The 20,825-nt window shown below is 38.9% G+C and overlaps 2 protein-coding genes and 1 long non-coding RNA gene across 4 annotated transcripts in view; 1 reads left to right on the top strand and 2 right to left on the bottom strand.

Moving 5' to 3' along the window:
- LOC310735744 (uncharacterized protein) overlaps positions 1-5,249 on the bottom strand; it is a 6,493-nt gene extending 1,244 nt beyond the window's left edge. The window contains exons 1-5 of the mRNA XM_083558807.1: positions 4,956-5,249; positions 3,681-3,903; positions 3,430-3,583; positions 2,918-3,024; positions 1-161 (exon numbers count right to left, since the gene is read on the bottom strand). The exon at positions 1-161 is cut by the window's left edge and continues 1,244 nt beyond it. Of these exons, the coding sequence (XP_083414933.1) occupies positions 1-161; positions 2,918-3,024; positions 3,430-3,583; positions 3,681-3,903; positions 4,956-5,014 (704 nt within the window). The 5' untranslated portion in view covers positions 5,015-5,249. The remainder of the gene's footprint in view (positions 162-2,917; positions 3,025-3,429; positions 3,584-3,680; positions 3,904-4,955) is intronic.
- Positions 4,567-18,992, top strand: LOC310735752. 2 transcript variants are annotated; one of them, XR_014536371.1, is made up of 2 exons: positions 4,567-4,638; positions 18,265-18,992. It is a non-coding gene; the product is annotated as an uncharacterized lncRNA (long non-coding RNA). The 2 variants fall into 2 exon arrangements; XR_014536372.1 differs by lacking the exon at positions 4,567-4,638 and adding an exon at positions 14,886-15,442.
- On the bottom strand, positions 10,375-20,452 carry acyp2 (acylphosphatase 2, muscle type). Its single transcript, XM_083558815.1, has 5 exons — positions 20,308-20,452; positions 19,572-19,588; positions 19,116-19,225; positions 13,749-14,865; positions 10,375-10,568 (listed from the first exon to the last, which is right to left on the bottom strand). The coding sequence occupies exons 1-4, from the start codon at positions 20,420-20,422 to the stop codon at positions 14,751-14,753; spliced, it is 357 nt and encodes a 118-aa protein (XP_083414941.1). The 5' UTR covers positions 20,423-20,452; the 3' UTR covers positions 10,375-10,568; positions 13,749-14,750.
- Positions 20,453-20,825: the final 373 nt, after the last annotated feature.

Raw genomic sequence — 20,825 nt, 5'->3', positions numbered from 1 at the left:
GCCTGGGTGGACACATGAATCTGTAGAGAGGACAGAAGGGCATGCTGGGAAGAGTTCATATTGTATGTTTTTCCCTCTGAGTCCGAATGAATCCCCTCCGAGCTCTGGAATGTACTAGGCCCCATCGCCCCCCTTTTGCTCCACACAAAGACTCCATGGCGCTTTAGACAGAGATAGAGAGAGAGAAAGAGAGAGAGAGAGAGAGAGAGAGAGAGAGAGAGAGAGAGAGAGAGAGAGAGAGAGAGAGAGAGAGAGAGAGAAATAAAAAGAAGGCAAGCAAAAATAAAACAGATTTAAAGCAGACCAGAAAAGTCCAGTGCAAAAGGGTTGGGTTTGGACAAGGAGAAATGCAGCTGTGGTGAACAGATCACAGTCATTAGCTGCCAAAAGTCGTTCCAGATCAAATCTCCTCCCCACTGTCAGGACAGCACAATGAAAGTTTGTGTGTGTGTGTGTGTGTGTGTGTGTGTGTGTGTGTGTGTAATGACAGATAGCACATGTGGTTTCATGACAACCTTAGGCACTGATTTAATGCATGTAACCAGCACACATTATCACATTGTGTACTTATAATAATCCAAGAACTTCTGGGTTCCATTTTTGGAAGCATTTTTCTCTAAAAGTTTTTAATAAAATGCTTCAACAACAACAACTGTATTGTTGTAATAAATTTTCTTTCGGCTTCTCCCATTAGAGGTCGCCACAGCGGATTATCCGTATTCATGATCCGCATGTTGGATTGGGCACATGTTTTTACGCTGGATGCCCTTCCTAACGTAACCCTCCCCATTTATCAGGGCTTGGGACAGGCACTAAGAGTGCACTAGCTTGTGCAACCCTAATGGCTGGGGTTGACCGGGAACTGTATTGACAATGCAACTGAATTTTCCAATGACCACAAAAACTCAGCAAGTAAATGTTTAAAACTAAACTGATGTTACATTTGAATAAAACAGTGGTACCCCGCTTATTGACCGGCTCGGACATTGACCTTTTCTAACAGTTTTTCGACCGAAATTTGCGCCCGCTGAACGACCAAATGCCCGTTTATCGACCTTTTTTTTTTTACCCCGACCCACGTGGAGCGAGGGAAAGGATCTTCCCAGTAAATTAAACTTAGTAAAGTATAAGTAAAGTGTTATTTAGCGGTCAATATAACAATTTAGTGCGTGTATATTGTATATTGCGTGTACATTCGCTCTTCGACCTTTTTAAGGATTTTAAGGAACGGATTAAGGTCAATAAGCGGGGTACCACTGTATCATTAAAGCTTTGTGTGATAATAATGTATAGCTGAAAGACTTGAATTTAATAGACTCAAGTTCTAGTGTAGGACATTTAAAATTTTTATTGGACATCTCTTGGTTTTGGGCACTGGTCTCAATATGGTCTCAGAAATGTTTCTGTTGTTTTCCATGTACACTAAGTTCAACAAGATGTAACCTCATCTTCTAGAAAACAGCTAAATCTTTAATATAGTGTCCTAGGATTTGTCTTTGATTCGATAATGCTAGTTTTTCCTACAACTTGATTTGCAAATGAATTTACTTGTAAGAATGAATGTTTAAACTTAGTACACTAAAAAAGTACACTAAGCAGCTTATGTTATTTTGCCTGCATTACATTTTGCCCTTGCTCTCATACACATTAGACATAGAAACTTTATTGTAATTGAAGCAATACAACTAATTTTTATACAATAAAATTTGTACACAGATGGATGATAAACTAAACTCAGGATCCTGGTGTGCATGAGAGAAGATTAATTTAGTTTCCTTCTCATTGGCTGTCCTAACTGCTAATCACAAAAGAGTTTGTAATACATGATCCAATAGAGAGAGAAAAATAAAACAAATCTCTATGACACTCAGAGACTGAGTATAATGTGCTGTTCCCACTACTCAAGCAGTCACCACAGGGGCATGCAGTGAACATATGCCAAGACCCAAAAATACTTGGCAACTGGGTAATCATGGTAAAGTTGTGCAGTGTGCACTAGGGTCTAGACATGTTGTCCTCACCCAAAATATTTTTCCATGACCCATGATACTTGTTTCAAATCCTTACACAACATTTTGTAAAACAGAAAAGTTTGTCTATATTAACACATTTAATTTAAAAGAGTAATAACATTATTCTGATTATGTTAAATCACAGTTTAAAGATGGAGCTCTAGTAACACTAAAAATACCAGTAAAATATTGTTATTTTATGCACAACCTCACTATTTAATTCCCAGCTGGAACTGGATAGAAAGTATTGATTATTTGTTATCTGTAATATGTTTAATAACATAAGAAATTGTACCTAGATGCTAAATGGGAACTGGTTTTAAATACGTTTTTTGGTGAGGAAACATTTATGTAACATTTTCGTCAGGAGTCTCCAGTGTCAGTGCGTAAATCTGTAACATTGAGTTTTTTCAGGACAAAGGAGTTTACAGTTTCTTGATAAGCAGGACAAGCTCATTCATTTTCATGAATGTGTAGTTAAAATGGTCATTGTTAACTGTATCAGCTTTAACATAAATATCATCTCCTGGTCCGGCTGCCAAAGCAGGCATTGAAAGTGTGGCTTTGAATAGCCGGAAAATATTTTTCCTCCGTATTTTTCCTTTGGGCCTTTGGGATTAATAGGGTAGATGGAATAAATTGAACCTGCAGGCAAGACCGTTTTTTCTTATGTGAGCAAAATTTCCTTTGTGTGAGTGTGTCTCTAGAAGTGTACAATTGTAGCTCTAGAAATCTAGAAGAATTTTCAGGAGAATGATAAAAATCACATTGATAATTTAACAGCTATGTGCCATGATGAACATTTAAAAAGTTCAAATTAATTCTAAATAATTTAGATATTTTGATGTTTTAAGTAGCTGGATTTCTACTAAAACCATTAGTAAAGGCACTAACATAAATCTTACCCCTTCTTGACAGGGCTTGCTTTGAATTTTTCTGGAGTCGTATTGGTGAATGAAGGACATGTGCTCCATCAATTCCTTAGATTGGCAAAGGGGACTCAGAGTTGGAACTGCAAAGATCAGGAACAATGTTTTCTGATTTCTGCCCAAATAGACCTCTATTAGTGCTTGTTGCATTTACAGATTTTGACCACTAGGGTCACAATACAACGCATCATCTACAAAAGCTGAGCAAATAAAAGGAACGTCAGCTTATACATGTCAGTAATCAGTGGTCACAAAATTAGATTTGAGTGGATTTTTTAACACTCAAGTTGTGCATGAATACTTTATAAAGATTAACATTAGCTGAACGACTGGTATACAAATATGGTGTATTTTTGGCTCCCCTTCCTCCTTGGACAAGCTGCCATTGTCTTTTTCCTCATTTTTAAAAAAAATAACAACAATACTTTTGAAGGTGACTTACTAGAAAACCATATTTAAAACCATATATATATAAACATGCTGCTCACTGATTCCTGTAGCTGGGGGTTTATTTCTCCACCCTCGGACCCTGATCCCTGGAATGTACTTGACTGGTTGGTAGTCACATCTCTGTGTGCTCTCCTTACTGTATGTTGGTTCTCTAGGATGTTTCTTGTCTGGTGCATTAAGCCACCATTTATCCTGGTAGAAATGATAACAAAATAATAATAAAAAAACATTAAATTTATCCACAAAGCTAATGGGGAAAAAAGTTTCTTATTTATAAGGCGATAAGAACCTGTTCGCCCTTTGTAGTTTCTGTTTCCATATAAAGAATGGGCTCGTTGAGGAACCTCACATTAGTACTTATGATCTTGACATTGTGAGGCTGTGGATTATTGTGTGTCTTTAGCAACTCAGTCATTTCTGGAGCTCTGGAGGCATATTTGTTGTCCTTGTACGCATCATCTGGATTTAACTGCTCTGGAACCTTTTCATTAAATATCCTGTAGGTGTTTGAGCTGTAAGCAGAGAGCAGACGTGAGAAGGAAACATTAGTACTAATACTGGACCTATAAAATTTTAACACTCACCTTGTTTGCTATTAGAAGAAAAATGATCAGTAATTGAGTAATTACCACTATTAATGTTATGTTAACTGTAATTTTATTACTATAATTTGCACATTGCATTTTAGCAGTTCAGCACCTACATTCTACCTGGTAGTTGTTCGGTGCTATATAAATAAAGTTTGAATTGAGTTTAATTGAGTTTAATTAATACAATGAACATATGGTGTATATGTTTGTTCATGAGTATGTTCATGGATTTGGAGGCATTCTTCTCCTGAAATTTGATTTACTGACATCATGAATAGGTAGGCAACAAATAAACAACGCTTTGGATGTGACTTGAGGATAAAAAATTTAAGGCTTCAGCCACTGGAAATGTCATTAACACGTGAATTACGGTCAGTCTTATTAAAAAACATACAGTATTTCCTTGAATATTTATTAGTATTATTTCTATTTCCACTTTCGCGGTGTTTTCATACAGAAAAAAAATGACCACTTCCGCCTATTTCCCGCACTTGATTCAGCCGGATTCCCCGTATGAAGACCACAGGCTGGGTCTAGCAAAGATACCAACAAATCAAACTACTCTGGAAAGTTTTTGGAAAAGGGGGAAAGTTTTTGGAAAAGGGGGAAAGACCAAATTGTGAGAAACCGGAAGAACTCAAGACTGTCAGCAAAAAAGTAAGCTCCATTTTAATGTGTGGTCTCATTCCAGCAGGTGATACTCCTGAAACAAACCTGCTCTGTGTATTATTATTATTATTATTATTATTATTATTATTATTATTATTATTATTATTATTAATGAGTTACAAGTAGTATAGTGTGCATGTTATTGTCTATAGTTATGCACTTGATCCGGGGGAAAATTATCCTGTGTGAAACTGGTCCGTTGCGCAAAAAAGGTTGGGGTGAATGCACAAAGACTTTTGATTTTATAAGACTCTCAACCTAAATGGATCCACGCTGCCTGCAGGTGAGGGTTATGTGGTACGTACCGGAAAGCTTCTCGCACCTTCTTCTTTCGGGGCAGGTTTATCTCCGCTCCCTGATACATGTTTCCTTCTTCTAAAGGCACATAGACCCTTACTCTCCAATAAGTATTATTGGGACGTTGCTAAGCAACCGGGACAGACAGTAATTTGACGCTTGACCACACTAAATGGCACCTGCTCCCAATACTGATATAAGCAAACGTTTAACATAAACATGAACGTTAAATATTAAGGTTTATTATCAAAATGTTGTTTGGTGCGGTTGTCTTTTTTATTCACGTCTAATGCAAAGTGTGAATGAAGGTGCATAAGCTGTAGCATGACAGGCTAATAGTGTAATGAATGACCTATGTTAAACAAACATTGTTAATCCTGTGCTAACATGGATAAATAATACCTGTTTACAACTAAAGGTCAATATAATAACCAAATAAAAAAAGAATAATAGCTTTTAAAAGACATTTTTGTTTGCACGGACATTAATGTTTATATTATTACCGCCAATTTGCAGTGAGTCATTTGATCATTTGGCTCACCAAGAAGAAACGACTCTTTCGGATCCTTTCCTTAAACCTTACAAAAATTGCTGTATTTTAGTGATTGGTTGTTGTTTAAAATGAAATAAAAATTGTAGATTTAAATTTTAGTCTGCTACTCTAATTTCTAATTCGAGAAATAAACAATGAAACAAATATATAAATCCTCACAAATAGCCCAATGGAGACACTTCAGTAGTGGCATTAGAGGAATATGGGCCATTTTTACATGAAAACATACAGGAAAATGATAAATAAAGCAGTATTTAAACATGAACATTATTGAAGGTGAATGACTCATACCCATATGCTAGTATAATGATTCTGTTTTGTTTTGGTAATACACAATATTTTAAAAATGAGAAGAAAGAAAATGCCTTGGTGCACACTGTTGGATTTCACTGGTTTGCCATCTGGAAATTTGTTTTGAGGAAACTGGCAGAGGACACAGGGAAATTTGAAAACAACCCAATATGCTGTCTGTTTTGTTTGTTCTGATTTGCCTTCCTGTTTTTTTTTCCCTAAGCTGACGTGTAACTTGATTATAGCTCATTAAGGGCATCTGAGTGGAAATGATACAAGGAATGCATCATTCTAAAATCATTTAATCACACCCACTTTCACCTAATCTGTGAGATAAGTGACAGAAAAGTACAATATGATCGAACAAAACTTTGATTAGACAAGGGGACTAACAACCTGGGGGTGATGTTGCTCATGGGGTGAATGGTGGTGACATGCTAGTGTTAGTAGTGTGAGGCAGTGCTATACTTCACTGCTTTGGGGATTAAATGAAGCAGTGGTAAATTCAAGTAAAACATTCTTGATTAGCAGTCATGGAGATGTTCCTGATCCCATTATCTGGCTCTCTGGAATCCATTACAGCAAAACGAGGTACTAAGGATTTAAAAAATTATTTTAAAGGAATATTTAAAACTTAACCATTACACTCGACTTGAATATTTATTTTATACCTTTCTGGTTTCGTGGTATTAGTACACCATCAGAGCATCATAACTACACTGGTAACATGGGCATAACCATAAATTCTTCCGTATAAAAAGGGAAAAATGTTTCAAACATATTTAAAGCATTAAAAGCCTATTGACTGAAGAATTCATAGAGATTTATTGAAAAATCTCTAAATCCACAAGTACACAATGCAACTCCTTCTGACCTTCCCCATACTTCTCCATCAACATTCTCAAAGAGAATAATGCATTGTAGTGCTCTTCCTTGGCATGAAACCATACTGTTGCTCACAGATAGTTATCTCTTCTCTCAGCCTGGCTTCTAATACTCTTTCCCATAACTTCATGGTGTGACTGGTCAACTTTATTCGCCTGTAGTTACTGCAGGTCTGCACATCTCCCTTATTCTTAAAGATTGGTACCAGCACACACCTTCTCCATTCCTCAGACATCCTTTCACCTTCCAGAATCTTGTTAAACAATCTGTTCAAAAACTCCACTGCCATCTCTCCTAAACATCTCCTTGCTTCTACTGGTATGTAATCTAGTCCAACCAACTTTACACTCTTCATCCTCCTAATTGCTGCTCTCACTTCCTCCTTACTAATCCTAACCACTTCCTGCTTCACCATCTCCACACTATCCAACCTTCTCTCTCTCTCTCATTTTCCTCGTTCATCAGCTGCTCGAAATTCTCCCCCCATCTTCTCAACACACTCTCCTCACTAGTCAACACATTTCTATCTCCATCCTTTATTGCTTTAACTTGTAGCACATCCTTCCCAGCTCGGTCCCTCTGCCTGGCTAATCGGTACAAATCCTTTTCTCCTTCCTGAGTGTCAAACTTCTCATACAGCTTCTTATATCCCTTTACCCTTGGCTTTTGCTACATCCCTTTTCACTTGCTGCCACATCTTCTTGAACTCCTGCATACTTTTCTCATCTCTCTGCCAATCCCAATTCTGTTTCACCAACTTCTTTCTACTTATGCTTTCCTGCACTTCCTCATTCCACCACGTCTCTTTGTCTTCGTTTCTATTTTCAGGCGTCACACCAAGTACCTTCCTAGCTGTCTGCCTTATCACTTCAGCAGTAGTTGCCCAATCATCCCACACCTCTTCACCACCACCGAGCCCCTGTCTGACCTCTTTGTTGAACCTCACACTACAGTCTTCCGCCTTCAGTTTCCACCATCTTATTCTACTTTCAGTCCTCACTTTCCTCCTTTTCTTTTTCACCTCCAAAGCCATCCTACAGACCACAATCCAATGCTGTCTAGCTACACTGTCCCCTGCCAACGCCTTTCAGTCTCCAATCTCCTTCAGGTTGCATCTCCTACATAGAACATTGTTCACCTGTGTGCACCTTTTCCACTCTAATGACACCCTATGATCCTCCTTCTTCTTAAAATAAGTATTCACTACTGCAATTTCTAAATCTACCACCATCTGCCCTTCCACATTCCTCCCCTTAAGACCATACCTACCCATCACCTCCTCATCAACTCTGTTCCCTTCACCAACATGCCTATTAAAGTCTGCCACAGTCACCAATCTTTCATTCCTAGGTACACCTTCTACCACTACATGTAACTTAGTCTAGAATTTTTTTTCTCCTTTATCTCAGCCCACTTGTGGAGCATAGGCACTGATGACATTTATCATCACTTCTTCAACTTCCAGCTTCACGTTCATCAGAAACTCTCTTCACAACCACTACACTCTTACTGTACTCTTCCTTCAGGATCACCACTACACCATTTCTCTTTCCCTTTCAACCCACCTCCGATGTTCCTTACACCCTTCCACCTGGTCTCCCGAACACACGTCTACCTTTCTCCACTTCATCATATCAGCTAACTCTCTCCCTTTACCAGTCATAGTACCAAATTTTAAAGTGCCCCCTCCATTTTCCTACACTTCTCCTTTTCCTGCTGTCTCTATAGACGTCTTCCTCTTCTACTTCTTCTCTTTAAGCCAAACAGTAGCCCAATTTCCACCGGTACCCTGATGGCTAACAATACCTGCGGTGGTCGTTGGTAATCCTTGATTAATGGTTTATAATTCGCATATTTGATTTGGTACATGTTTTACGTTGGATGTAAAATAAGTTGTTATAAAATGTAAGTTTTAAAATACTGTAAAATACATTGTAAGAAGTCTACATGATGACATCATAAAAATGTGGCCTCTGATTGGTGCCTACCCAGTAGTTTGCCCAGACTTGTTGAGATCAGAACAGAAAATGTATCCATATGGAAGAAAGTGGTCAAGATAAGAAATGAGGAGGCTGCCAGTTTTTAAATAGGTGTCCTGTGATTGATAAATATCTGATTGCCAAATATTGTACCCTAATTGATGTAACTGTTTAGTAGGATCATGATTTTGTGTACCATTGCCTGAATGACCGTCTGACACATAATATATTATTATATTTATGATTAACAATCAAATGATTATTTAGTTAGAAGCTAGTTGCTATGAATACAGGTGCCATCAGTTGTCTTCTTATGAATGACTTGTTTGTCATTGAGTCAGTGTTGCTGATGCAAAGTAGCCTTTTTGTGTAAGATATATACTTACAAAAAATGGTTTGACCAAAGCTGCAATTCAGTCTAATTCCAACAGTATCAGTCAAACACTTTGCTGTGATTTGTAAATGGATAGGAAGGAGAGGTTACAGGCTCATGCTTTAACATTTTTGTTACCAAAAACCAAGTAACTAAATTAGGATACAATTCTAAGTCTGTTAAACATAACATAAAACATAAAACTGTTGGTTTCTTTGAAACTAACCTTCTAACTGGGAGAACACAGGTAAAATGTTATATGTTAGATTTTTTGTATGACTCCAGAGATAAGCTGCTGCTTTCAAACATTGTTTACAGAATCAACGGAGTCAGTGTAAGGAGCACCTAATATTTTCTTCAATATTCCATAAATATTCAGTCAAACCGCATCTTTGATTTGTTGATGTGCATATGCCTTTTTATCATCATTCCCCCCCCCCCCCATTTCATTCCTGCTCTATTTTTCTATTCAGTTTTATAGTTATAGGTTTATATAGTTGTAATCTAACCTCAGCCCTACAACAGGAGTAACAGAAGGACAGTAAGTGCACTTTATAGCTAATAGATCCACTGAAGAGACAGTGAATAATAAAAAAAAAAAAACAGATGGGGAGCTTAAAATGAGGAGTAAGCACTCTTTAGTGAAGAATGTGGAAATGCTTTACTGGGTTGATGGGTTCTAAACTGGGATCAGATTTGCATTTTTTCATTCCATGGACAGGTCCTGAATCAGTAGGAAACTGGAGGCTTTCTGTCTTTATCTCTCATGATAAGCCTCTTTCCCAAGCTAGACACTGTCAGCTAAGAGGATTGCAACTGTCCTGTATTCAGATTTGCAGCAGGAAAGCATGCTGGGGAAAAAACACACAAGCAAACAAGGCCCTGAAAAAAATGCATGTGTTTCCACTGTGGTAGCTTGGTGGTTAAGGTGCTGGGTTACTCATCTGAAGGTCGGGGGTTTAAGCCCCGGAATCGCCAAGCTGACACTCTTGGGCCCTTAAGTAAGGCCCTTAGCCTCTGTGCTCCAGGGGTACTGTACCATGGCTAACCCTGCGCTCTGACACCAGCTTCCGAGCAAGCCAGGATATGCGAAGTAAAGAATTTCACTGTGCTGTAAGGTAGATGTGACGAAGGTTATTTTATTCAAAATTCTGCTGTAAAGGTGACTGTACTGCTCTATAAGTCATATATGAGGCTTCTTCTAAGAAAACAATGCCTAGAGATATTTTAAAGTGCTTTCTAATGGAAGAGGCAGATTAGACGTGCCATGGCAATAGAGTAAAGTAAGCTCATTGGTGGATTTTTTTCATTATCTGAAAGATGATCCAAAAGAGAACTGGGGCTAGTTTCCTAGAAGCATAAAACAATTTTAATCTTCTTGACAGAGTGTGAGAGAGAGAGAGAGAGAGAGAGAGAGAGAGAGAGAGAGAGAGAGAGAGAGAGAGAGAGAGAGAATTACCAAAGTATAGCTAACATTTTAGCAATGGTCTTGGTTCTGTGATGCTTATAGCAAATACAAATTTGCAAGATATATCTTCTTCTTCTTCTTCTTCTTCTTTTTCTTTCGGCTGCTCCCATTAGGGGTCGCCACAGCGGATCATCCGTCTCCATACCACCCTGTCCTCTATATCTGCCTCTTTTACACCAACTACCTGCATGTCTTCCCTCACCACATCCATGAACCTCCTCCTTGGCCTTCCTCTTTTCCTCCTACCTGGTGGCTCCATCTTCAGCATTTTTCTACCAATATAATTCATGTCCCTTCTCTGCACATGTCCAAACCATCTCAATCTCGCCTCCCTCACCTTGTCACCACAACATCCTACATGTGCTGTCCCTCTAATAAACTCATTTCTAATCTTGTCCATCCTCGTCACTCCCAACGAAAACCTCAACATCTTCAGCTCTGCTACCTCCAGCTCCACCTCCTGTCTTTTACTCAATGCCACTGTCTCTAATCCATACAACATCGCAGGTCTCACCACAGTCCTATAAACTTTCCCTTTCATTCTTGCAGATACTCTTCTATCACAAATCACTCCTGTCACTCTTCTCCACCCACTCCACCCTGCCTGCACTCTTTTCTTTACTTCCCTAACACACTCTCCATTACTTTGCACTGTTGACCCCAGGTACCTGAACTCCTCCACCTTCTTCACCTTTTCACCCTGCAACCGCATCACTCCACTGCCCTCCCTCTCATTCACACACATGTACTCTGTCTTACTCCTACTGACTTTCATTCCCCTTCTCTCAAGCGCATATCTCCACCTCTCCAGGCTATTCTCAACCTGCTCTCTACTCTCACCACAAATCACAATATCATCTGCAAACATCATAGTCCAGGGAGACTCCTGTCTGACCTCGTCCGTCAACCTGTCCATCACCACTGCAAACAGGAAAGGGCTCAGGGCCGATCCTTGATGTAGTCCAACCTTCACCCTGAACCAGTCTGTCGTACCTACTGCACACTTTACTGCCGTCACACTGTCCTCATACATGTCCTGCACCACCCTCAAATACTTCTCTGACACACCTGACTTCCTCATACAATACCACAACTCCTCTCTCGGCACCCTGTCGTACGCTTTCTCTAAATCCACAAATACACAATGCAGCTCCTTCTGTCCTTCTCTATACTTCTCCATCAACATCCTCAAAGCAAATAAGGCATCTGTGGTGCTCTTCCTCGGCATGAAACCATACTGTTGCTCACAGATGGTCACCTCTTCTCTCAGCCTGGCTTCCACTACTCTTTCCCATAACTTCATGGTGTGACTGATCAACTTAATTCCCCTGTAGTTACTGCAGGTTTGCACATCTCCCTTATGCTTAAAGATCGGTACCAGCACACTCCTTCTCCATTCCTCAGGCATCCTCTCCCCTTCCAGAATCCTGTTAAACAATCTGGTTAAAAACTCCACTGCCATCTCTCCTAAACATCTCCACGCTTCTACCGGTATGTCATCTGGTCCAACCGACTTTCCATTCTTCATCCTCTTAATCGCTGCTCTCACTTCCTCCTTACTAATCCTATCTACATCCTGCTTCACCAACTCCACATCCTCCAACCTTCTCTCTCTCTGATTTTCCTCATTCATCAGCTGCTCAAAATACTCCCTCCATCTTCTCAACACACTCTCCTCACTAGTCAACACATTTCCCTCTCCATCCTTTATTGCTCTAACTTGCAGTACATCCTTCCCAGCTCGGTCCCTCTGCTTGGCCAATCGGTATAAATCCTTTTCTCCTTCCTTAGTGTCCAACCTCTTATACAGTTCCTCATATGCCTTTTCCTTGGCTTTCGCCACATCCCTTTTAACCTGCTGCCGCATCTCCTTGTACTCCTGCCTACTTTTCTCATCACTCTGTCGATCCCACTTCTGTTTTGCCAATCTCTTTCCCCTAATGCTCTCCTGCACTTCCTCATTCCACCACCACGTCTCCTTGTCTTGCTTTCTATTTCCAGATGTCACACCAAGTACTTTTCTAGCTGCCTCCCTCATCACTCCTGCGGTAGTTGCCCAATCATCCGGCACCTCTTCACCACCACCAAGCCCCTGTCTGACCTCTTCCCTGAACCTCACACTACACTCTTCCTCCTTCAGTTTCCACCATCTTATTCTTCTTTCAAACCTTACTTTCCTCCTCTTCTTCTTCGCCTCCAAAACCATCCTACAGACCACCATTCGATGCTGTCTAGCTACACTGTCCCCCGCCAACACCTTACAGTCTCCAATCTCCTTCAGGTTGCATCTCCTACACAGAAGATAATCCACCTGTGTGCACCTTCCTCCACTCTTATATGTCACCCTATGATCCTCCTTCTTCTTAAAATACGTGTTCACCACTGCCATTTCCATCCTTTTAGCAAAATCTACCACCATCTGCCCTTCCACATTCCTCTCCTTAAAACCATACCTACCCATCACCTCCTCATCACCTCTGTTCCCTTCACCTACATGCCCATTAAAGTCTGCCCCAATCACCAATCGTTCTTTCCTAGGTACACCATCTACCACTTCATCTAATTCACTCCAGAATCTTTCCTTCTCCTCCATCTCACAGCCAACTTGTGGAGCATAGGCACTGATGACATTTATCATCATCCCTTCAACTTCCACCTTCACGATCATCACCCTATCAGAAACTCTCTTCACCTCCACTACACTCTTACTGTACTCTTCCTTCAGAATCACCCCTACACCATTTCTCTTCCCATCCACACCATGATAAAACAGTTTAAACCCACCTCCAATGTTCCTGGCCTTACTCCCTTTCCACTTGGTCTCCTGAACACACAACACATCTACCTTTCTCCTCTCCATCATATCAGCTATCTCTCTCCCTTTACCCGTCATAGTACCAACATTTAAAGTACCAACCCGAACCTCTACTCTCCTACACTGCTCCTTTTCCTGCCGTCTCTGTAGACGCCTTCCTCCTCTCCTTCTCCTCCTTCGGCCAACAGTAGCCCAATTTCCACCGGTACCCTGTCGGCTAACGATACCTGTGGCGGTCGTTGTTAACCCGGGCCTCGACCGATCCGGTATGAAATTCTCATTTGTGATCCGCATATTTGATTTGGCACATGTTTTACGCTGGATGCCCTTCCTAACGCAACCCTCCCCATTTACCCGGGCTTGGGACCGGCACTAAGAGTACACTGGCTTGTGCCCCCCTAATGGCTGGGTTACAAATTTGCAAGATATATACTTACACAAAAAGGTTTGACTAGAGCTGCAATTCAGTCTAATGTGCAACAGTATTAGTCAAACACTTTGCCGTAATCTGTAAAGGTATAAAAAGGGGAGGTACATGCTCATGCTTTAACATTTCATTAGCCCTAATAGACATTTTGTGCTGTCCTATAAAACAGAGATTTGAGCTATACATTATCCTGAATGTACTGAAATGGTTTTCATGTGCATGTTTCTTGAAGCATTAAAGAAAAGCATTATAAATTTGTCTTATATTCAATTCCACTTAAAGACATCTCACCTACTGAACACCTTCCTGACTTACCTTTTATAATCAAGTCTACTAATGGAAAATGTAAATTATTGAAAAAATTATTATTAAAATTGTTCCACCACAAGCCCATAATCATCTATTCAATTCTGATGTTCAGTGAGTATTGTATAGTATTGTCCATTGAGAACATATAATAAAATGGTTGCTGAAATTTGAGGAGTCTATCACTTGTGTAAGATACTGTGTGTGTGTGTGTGTGTGTGTGTGTGTGTGTGTGTCTACACACACATACTGTATCTAAGTGGAAATATAGTTATTGTAATATTAGTCTTTGAATGTGAACATGCGTTGCTTTATTCAGTTTTAGTTCAGTATAATGATTTATATTCAATTTAAATGGCTTGTTAAGAGGCAAACAATTGTTTGGTGATATAGTATAGCACGTTTGGGAGTTTGTAGAAGTCAAATTCAGTAAATAAGTAATAATAAAAAAGCTTTTTTAGGTTATAAATAACAATGCATGGTACATTAGACGTACACAACATCTACTAACAAATACAAATAGACTCCAAATGCAATAGTTAAGATTTTGATTAGAGTTTGATAAGTGCTTTGTTCACTTAGGTTTAAAGTACATGGTGTACAATAGTCTGGTAATGAAGGTGACTCAGCAGGGAGGATGGTATGACTGAATTTTTTACGGATGCTTTCTGAAAAGGTTAAGGAGCCGTCGTCCAGGAGGTGGAATTCAATAACGAGTGCCGAATCCACGGATCTCCAGTTTAGAAATGTCCCTCTCTTTACTGAACTCAGCACGGTCGATGCGAGAGCTGGGGCTGCCAACATTCCTCAGCCAGTGCTTCCTACGGTGAAGGACACACAGACACACACAAATGAACTGTATTAAAAGGCTTTTTACATTGTAGGGGTGGAACAGTAGGAAAATTAACATTAACCTGGGCCCAAGGATGTATGCAAACCTTTGCTCGCTGTGGCATTTTCTAAAGATACTAAGCAAAAGAGCAAATGAGGCAAAGCTAATAACATCAACTAAATCAGTAAGCACATCAGAGACTGAGAGATCAGATTACACATGAAAGCATCTCTCTCTCTCTCTCTCTCTCTCTCTCAATCTATATATCTATATCTATCTCTGTGTTTTAGAGTAGGCAGGGTAGGTGGAGCAGCTCATGCAGTTATTCCTCTGAGGACCTCTAAATGCATTATCCTGCATGGTGGGCCATAGAGGCAGACTCTCATTGGCTGTGTGTGTGTGTGTGTGTCTGTGTGTGTGTGTGTGTGTGTGTGTGTGTGCGTGCGTGCGCGCAGGCAGGGTGTATGACTGCATCTGATTCACTCAGTTTACAACAGTTCTGGTAAGACAAGTTACACTCAGAGAGAAGGCAGGATAAAGTCAGAATGTTTTAATGAAGAAAAAAGGTTTGTGTTTTGTTTATTTATTTGTTTATTTATTTGTTTATTTTGCACTAAAACATTCATCCAACATACCGGCAGTGATATCATATTCAACAAACAAAATTTTTAGCATTGAGATGATAATGGAATGAGTCTCCAGCATCAAGAAGCCTTCAATTGTTTGGTGGTACAGAAATGAACTTCTGATCAGTAGTACAACCTCTTAGCTGCTTCCACTTAATAACTTAATAATCTTGCCAAACTGCTGTAACAAAAGCAGAATAAAACAATACAAGACATGCTGTTGTTGGAGAAAACCTGAAACCAATACACCACCCTGTCGTGCATAACTCGAGTTTAATTCCATGTTGTAGGAATGTGCATCTTCATAACTGAGTCCGATCCGTTTCGCATCTCAATGCATAGCCAACAATACAATACATTTAAGATTCATATGAAGCAGCTACTGATACGACTCACCACTATTACAATGCAGTAAGATCCGATTTCGATTTGATTCAACACAATGCAATTCAATGCAATACGATGCAAAGAAAATATGATGCTATGCAATTCAATATGGTACAGATATTTCTTTGGTTCAGACAGACAGCAAATTATATATTTACTTAAGTGCTTATTTGCTGTTCTGGATAATATTCAAATTTCCTATTTCTAATAATATTTTTTATTTAAGTACATATTTTTATTACTTTGTTTGGCTATAGGTGGAGTTACATCTGAAGTATTAGGTCACTGATTAGGTGGAGTTCACTGAAAACAGGAAGCCCAGGAGCTTTACAAACAGATGTATAATTTATTGTTGCATTTGTGTCCAATGGAGGAATTGTGCACACAGTTGAGCCAAGCGCTAAGAGCTACGAGCTACATTTGGCTGAACTCTTATTAACACTGGTGTTTGTTTTAACAGTGATGTAGTTCAGCTCTACAGGCCACCCAGGACTTTTCATTACTTTCACATTGTGATTAAATCTTCCTCTTTTCCTATTAGTGCCTGTGTGTATGTGAGGTTTATTGTGTTATAAAGGAAAGGAGTCTTGTCCTTGCCATGCTGTTGTGGAAGTCTGATAACATTCAAGTATGCTGATAGGAAGGAATTTCCTCCAGCTGGATGATTATCCACAAACAGCAAGGGTTTAAATAATCAGCAATCCCACCGTGGTTTGGACAGAGTGTTTGGTTTCTCACATGGTAAAAACTAAAGCAGATATTATATCAGCCAGCAACAATGATTCCAAATGGCATGGTGCCATTGGTGTGTCACTGAGAGAAATTTTTTGTGGGAAGTCGTGTCCTGCCATGATGCAGCTCAAGATGTCTTGCTGAAATCTCCTCAGATGCTCCAGTGTGTATTTCACTGAGAGGTCTTTTTAAATGTTTAAGGATGTCATTCCTGTGTGTGTGTGTGTGCTCTCAACAACACACTCTTCAGTGTTAACTACAGGACACACACAAACACACGCTTACACAATAACCTAAAAGATTACTGTAGATGAGATAAACCCTGCATCGGGATGACAAATTCTAGACAATTTTTAAAATCCAAATCTAGTTACAGTTATTGTTAGGAAACATCCAAAAAAATTTCATTTATTTTATAATTTAGATTCAATTATACCAAAATTATAAGATTAGGAAGCATGTTGAACTGTATATGATTATCTACCTAACACAATTTCAAAATTAGATTATAGCAGCTATAAACAGTCTTTCGATTATCAGACTGTTTTGTCTCTAGTTTGTCCTGCTACTGAGCAATAAGAATCAGGATTTTAAGTCACTTTATGCTTTTTCTATTTTTGTTTATACTTCAGCACCAACTGAAAGGGCCATTTATATCGTTAACAACAGCAAAACTAAATATTTACATCTTTAAGCACTGGCATGGATTGGATTTGTTGCATCTCATCCTTCCTTAACTGAGATGCAGGGAAAGAAAGCAGTAAAAGGAAGAAGAGAAGTAGTTATGGCTTATTAAAGGATCAGGGAACTGTACAGCTGTCTCTGTCTGGTTAAATATTTAATGAGCAAATGCATTTCTGGTCTCTCACATGTCCGGTTCAAGAGATGGGTTGATGAAGAAAAGCTTTTTAGTGAACTTTCAGCACTGTATTAAGGGGCCATGTTCTATCGCTTGCTCTGTCTCTTTCTTTCTCTCTCTCTCATTCACTCACACACACATTAGAAAGTCGCACAAATACCCTGTTATCTATAGGGGGAGGAACCTTGAGATCAATCTTTATTTATGCATGTTAATTTTATTGTACGTTATTTCAGTGTGATATAAAAAAAGGCCTTATTTATTGGCTGTGGCTGTGTGGATGCACAAATAGTTTAAAGCATCAATAAGTTGGAGGTTTTTCTGCACTCAAAATTGAGATGAAAGCTAGTCATTTATATATATTAAAAATAAAGACAGCAAATTGGTTACTAGCAAACAATCAAGAACATTAGCAATTAAATAACTGTATTTGTTCCTTTAAATATTTAATAATCAGTGCACACACATTCATAACATTCTGCTTTCCTTACACACAAACACTAGGGTCTGGGTGGGTCTCTCTCTTTCTGATTCTCCCTCATTCTGTTTCTCTCTCATGTCTGGTTTACATTAGGGAACTGTGATGTCATACGCTTCCCTGCCCCAAGAGTCGCCACAGCCCAGTCTCTTGTTATGACATCTCTCCTCACGCTTTCCTACTCCTGGCCCTATGAAGCTGGACATACGATTTTTTCAGCAGAACAATTGTATTTGCATCATGGCAAATTACATCATTTTTTGGGCCCAAATTAAAAACCGCTGTTTAATCTTTGCTCTTCAATAGGACATGCAGGAGGAGGAAGTGTGATCTACAAAAACTCTGGTTCCCCTTTGAAGGTTTCGGAGGTGTAGTTTATATTCTGTCATCCAAGAACCTGAAGGAGCTCGAAAAAAACAACTGTATTCTAGAAATTTCTATGGCACGAAGATCAAGCAAGTTGCACCTCCTGGTGTTTGAAGAAGGTACTGCATGATGTTTCAAGCTTATACTATATATAGGACTTCAGTAAGAACCCAGCCCGAGCCTCTGAAATCATACTGTGTGACTCGTGACTCTGCTCTTCTGCTTCCTGGGAACAATCATCTCTGAGGACCTCAAGTGGGAGCTGAACATCAGCTCTCTGATTAAAAAAGCACTTCGGAGGTTATACTTTCTGCGACAGCTGAAGATTTGCAACCTACCAAAGAAAATTAAGGTGCACTTCTTCTACACCGCCAACATTGAGTCCATACTCACCTCCTCCATCACCATCTGGTATGTTGCTGTAACCGCTAAAAACAACTGCAAACTGCAGCATCTCATTCACTCTACTGAGAAGGTGATTGGCTGGAATCTTTCACCCCATATTTTTATAGCCAGTTTGCGTGAAAAAAATTTTGAACTGATATGTGGTTTGGAAATTCTTTATAGGTTGTCGTATTTCAAGATAAGGGATATAAAATGTTTTTCATGGACATCTAAATGTACTTCTTATGGCTACATTCTTAATAAACAAATCAGTCACTTATTAATTTGCCCTTAACCCATGGGGGAAATTTGTACTCATCTGTTGACCAGAAAACATTGTGGATACAATTATTTGTATGCATCTGTTGACCAGTGATTGTGCATCATGAATAAATCTTTGTACTCACATCTCATTGACTTTGTCTGGAGGCCCCTGCACTTGGCCCACCACAGTGCCCTGTCTGGTATTCTTCACCCAGCCAGTCACACCAAGCTTTTTCGCCTGATCTTCTGTGTACTGCACAGTCACATGACCACTTAGGCACTTACACACTTTCACAAAATGCATTGTATAATCATTTGTTACAATTTGTCAATTAATTATTTAAACAAAGCAAAGAAATATTTACACTAAGCAGTGCTGTTGAATTCTAAAGACTGATTGGTCAGAAAGTGAAACCATTGGAATAATTTTAAACAACAGATGATTATTCCATCAGTATTACATGCTGCAATGTTTATATAATTTATTATCAGTATAAAACAGCACAATTAATTATTTTTCTATAACATGTTACAAAGGGTTTGATTTCGACATACACTTTCCTAAATACCAAACTAGTGAAAAAGGAACATTTCCTTACCATTCTGAAGCACACACCTTAAAGGAGAACAAAATCTTTGTTTTAGTAAAAGTTGATAACTTGCTGAATATTAATACATTATGATATAATAACCTAATGATTTATTCACTCCGTAATTCACAAAAAATCCACTGAATTTATTTATGTATTTTTGTTATCATTAAGTTGAGGCTATTTGGGGTCGGAGCCTGTCACTACTTGCACACTACGTAATAACTCAAAAAGGTAAACATGAAAATGATGTTTATTTTGGATCTGTTTAATATTTATCAAAAAACAAAAATGTATAAAAATTAGCCCTGCTTATATTAAGACGATGGTAGAACCACAAGTTATACATTTGCTGCCACCCAGTGGTCATTTGCGTTTACGCATATTTATATGTATATAAATAATAATTTTTTTATTCCAAAAGATGTATGTATTTCTTTGCCTGTTAACATTCTACAAATGTAGATCCCTAATAAGTTAGACTCTATTTGCTGCCACCTTGTGGTTATTTGCGTTAACGCACATTTAGATGACATGAGCCCTATACAATTAGTTTTCTTTTTCTTTTTTTTGTTAAATAACGTCACATATATTATATGCCCATTTAAAAAAATCGAATATTTTTGCTTTTTATTCTACATTCTACAGCTCATTGTGGCACACCGCAGGGGGTTGTGGGACATCTGGTCTACCCTGCACAAATATTCCGACATGCGCACACTCTCACTCGTGCCTCGCCACCTACCCTGTACATTGCCGAAAATTTCGAAATCTACTGAGGCATATTTTGAAGACATGGCGATCTGCGAGAGAAGAATGAAGTAGAAAGCCCAGAAAACGTTCAAATCGTAGCCAAACATAAACACCGCTTATTTATATCGCCTCGCGAGTTTTCAAATATCGCTTTTTATCGCGAGATTTACAGGATTTTTTTTTAACAACTAAAGTATTTATATCTTGTTATATTTAGAACTCTAAAGAGAGATTCGAGAAATGTGAAATGATATGATATTAGGCCTATGCAGGTTTAATCCAAATGCGATTTTATTAGCCACATTAATCAGAATGCGAGAATACCAAGATCAGTTTGCTACTTTGATCCTGGTATTGTAATTGGTGCTTGTGAAATTCAGAAACTGCTGATCAACTGGGATTTTCATGCATAAGTATATCTAAAGTCAACAGAAAATGGGTGAAAAAACATAAGCATAAGCAGCAGTTCTGAAAGAGGAAATGCCTTGTTGATGAGAGTTAAGATGAGAG

The sequence above is a fragment of the Silurus aristotelis genome (genome assembly GCF_946808225.1).
Source record: "Silurus aristotelis genome assembly, chromosome: 13".
NCBI classification, from domain to species: domain Eukaryota; kingdom Metazoa; phylum Chordata; class Actinopteri; order Siluriformes; family Siluridae; genus Silurus; species Silurus aristotelis.
The sequence above is the reverse complement of the archived record's forward strand: the minus strand, read 5'-3'. Positions and strand labels throughout refer to the sequence as shown.

Bases quoted from the DNA above. Each gene is read 5' to 3' on its own strand.
- acyp2 (XM_083558815.1), bottom strand. From the start codon at position 20,422: ATGTTTGGCTACGATTTGAACGTTTTCTGGGCTTTCTACTTCATTCTT. The intron at 14,866-19,115 runs GTGAGTACAAAG...CCTTCACCGTAG, and splicing joins CCAGACAAAGTCAATGAGAT to GAAGCACTGGCTGAGGAATG.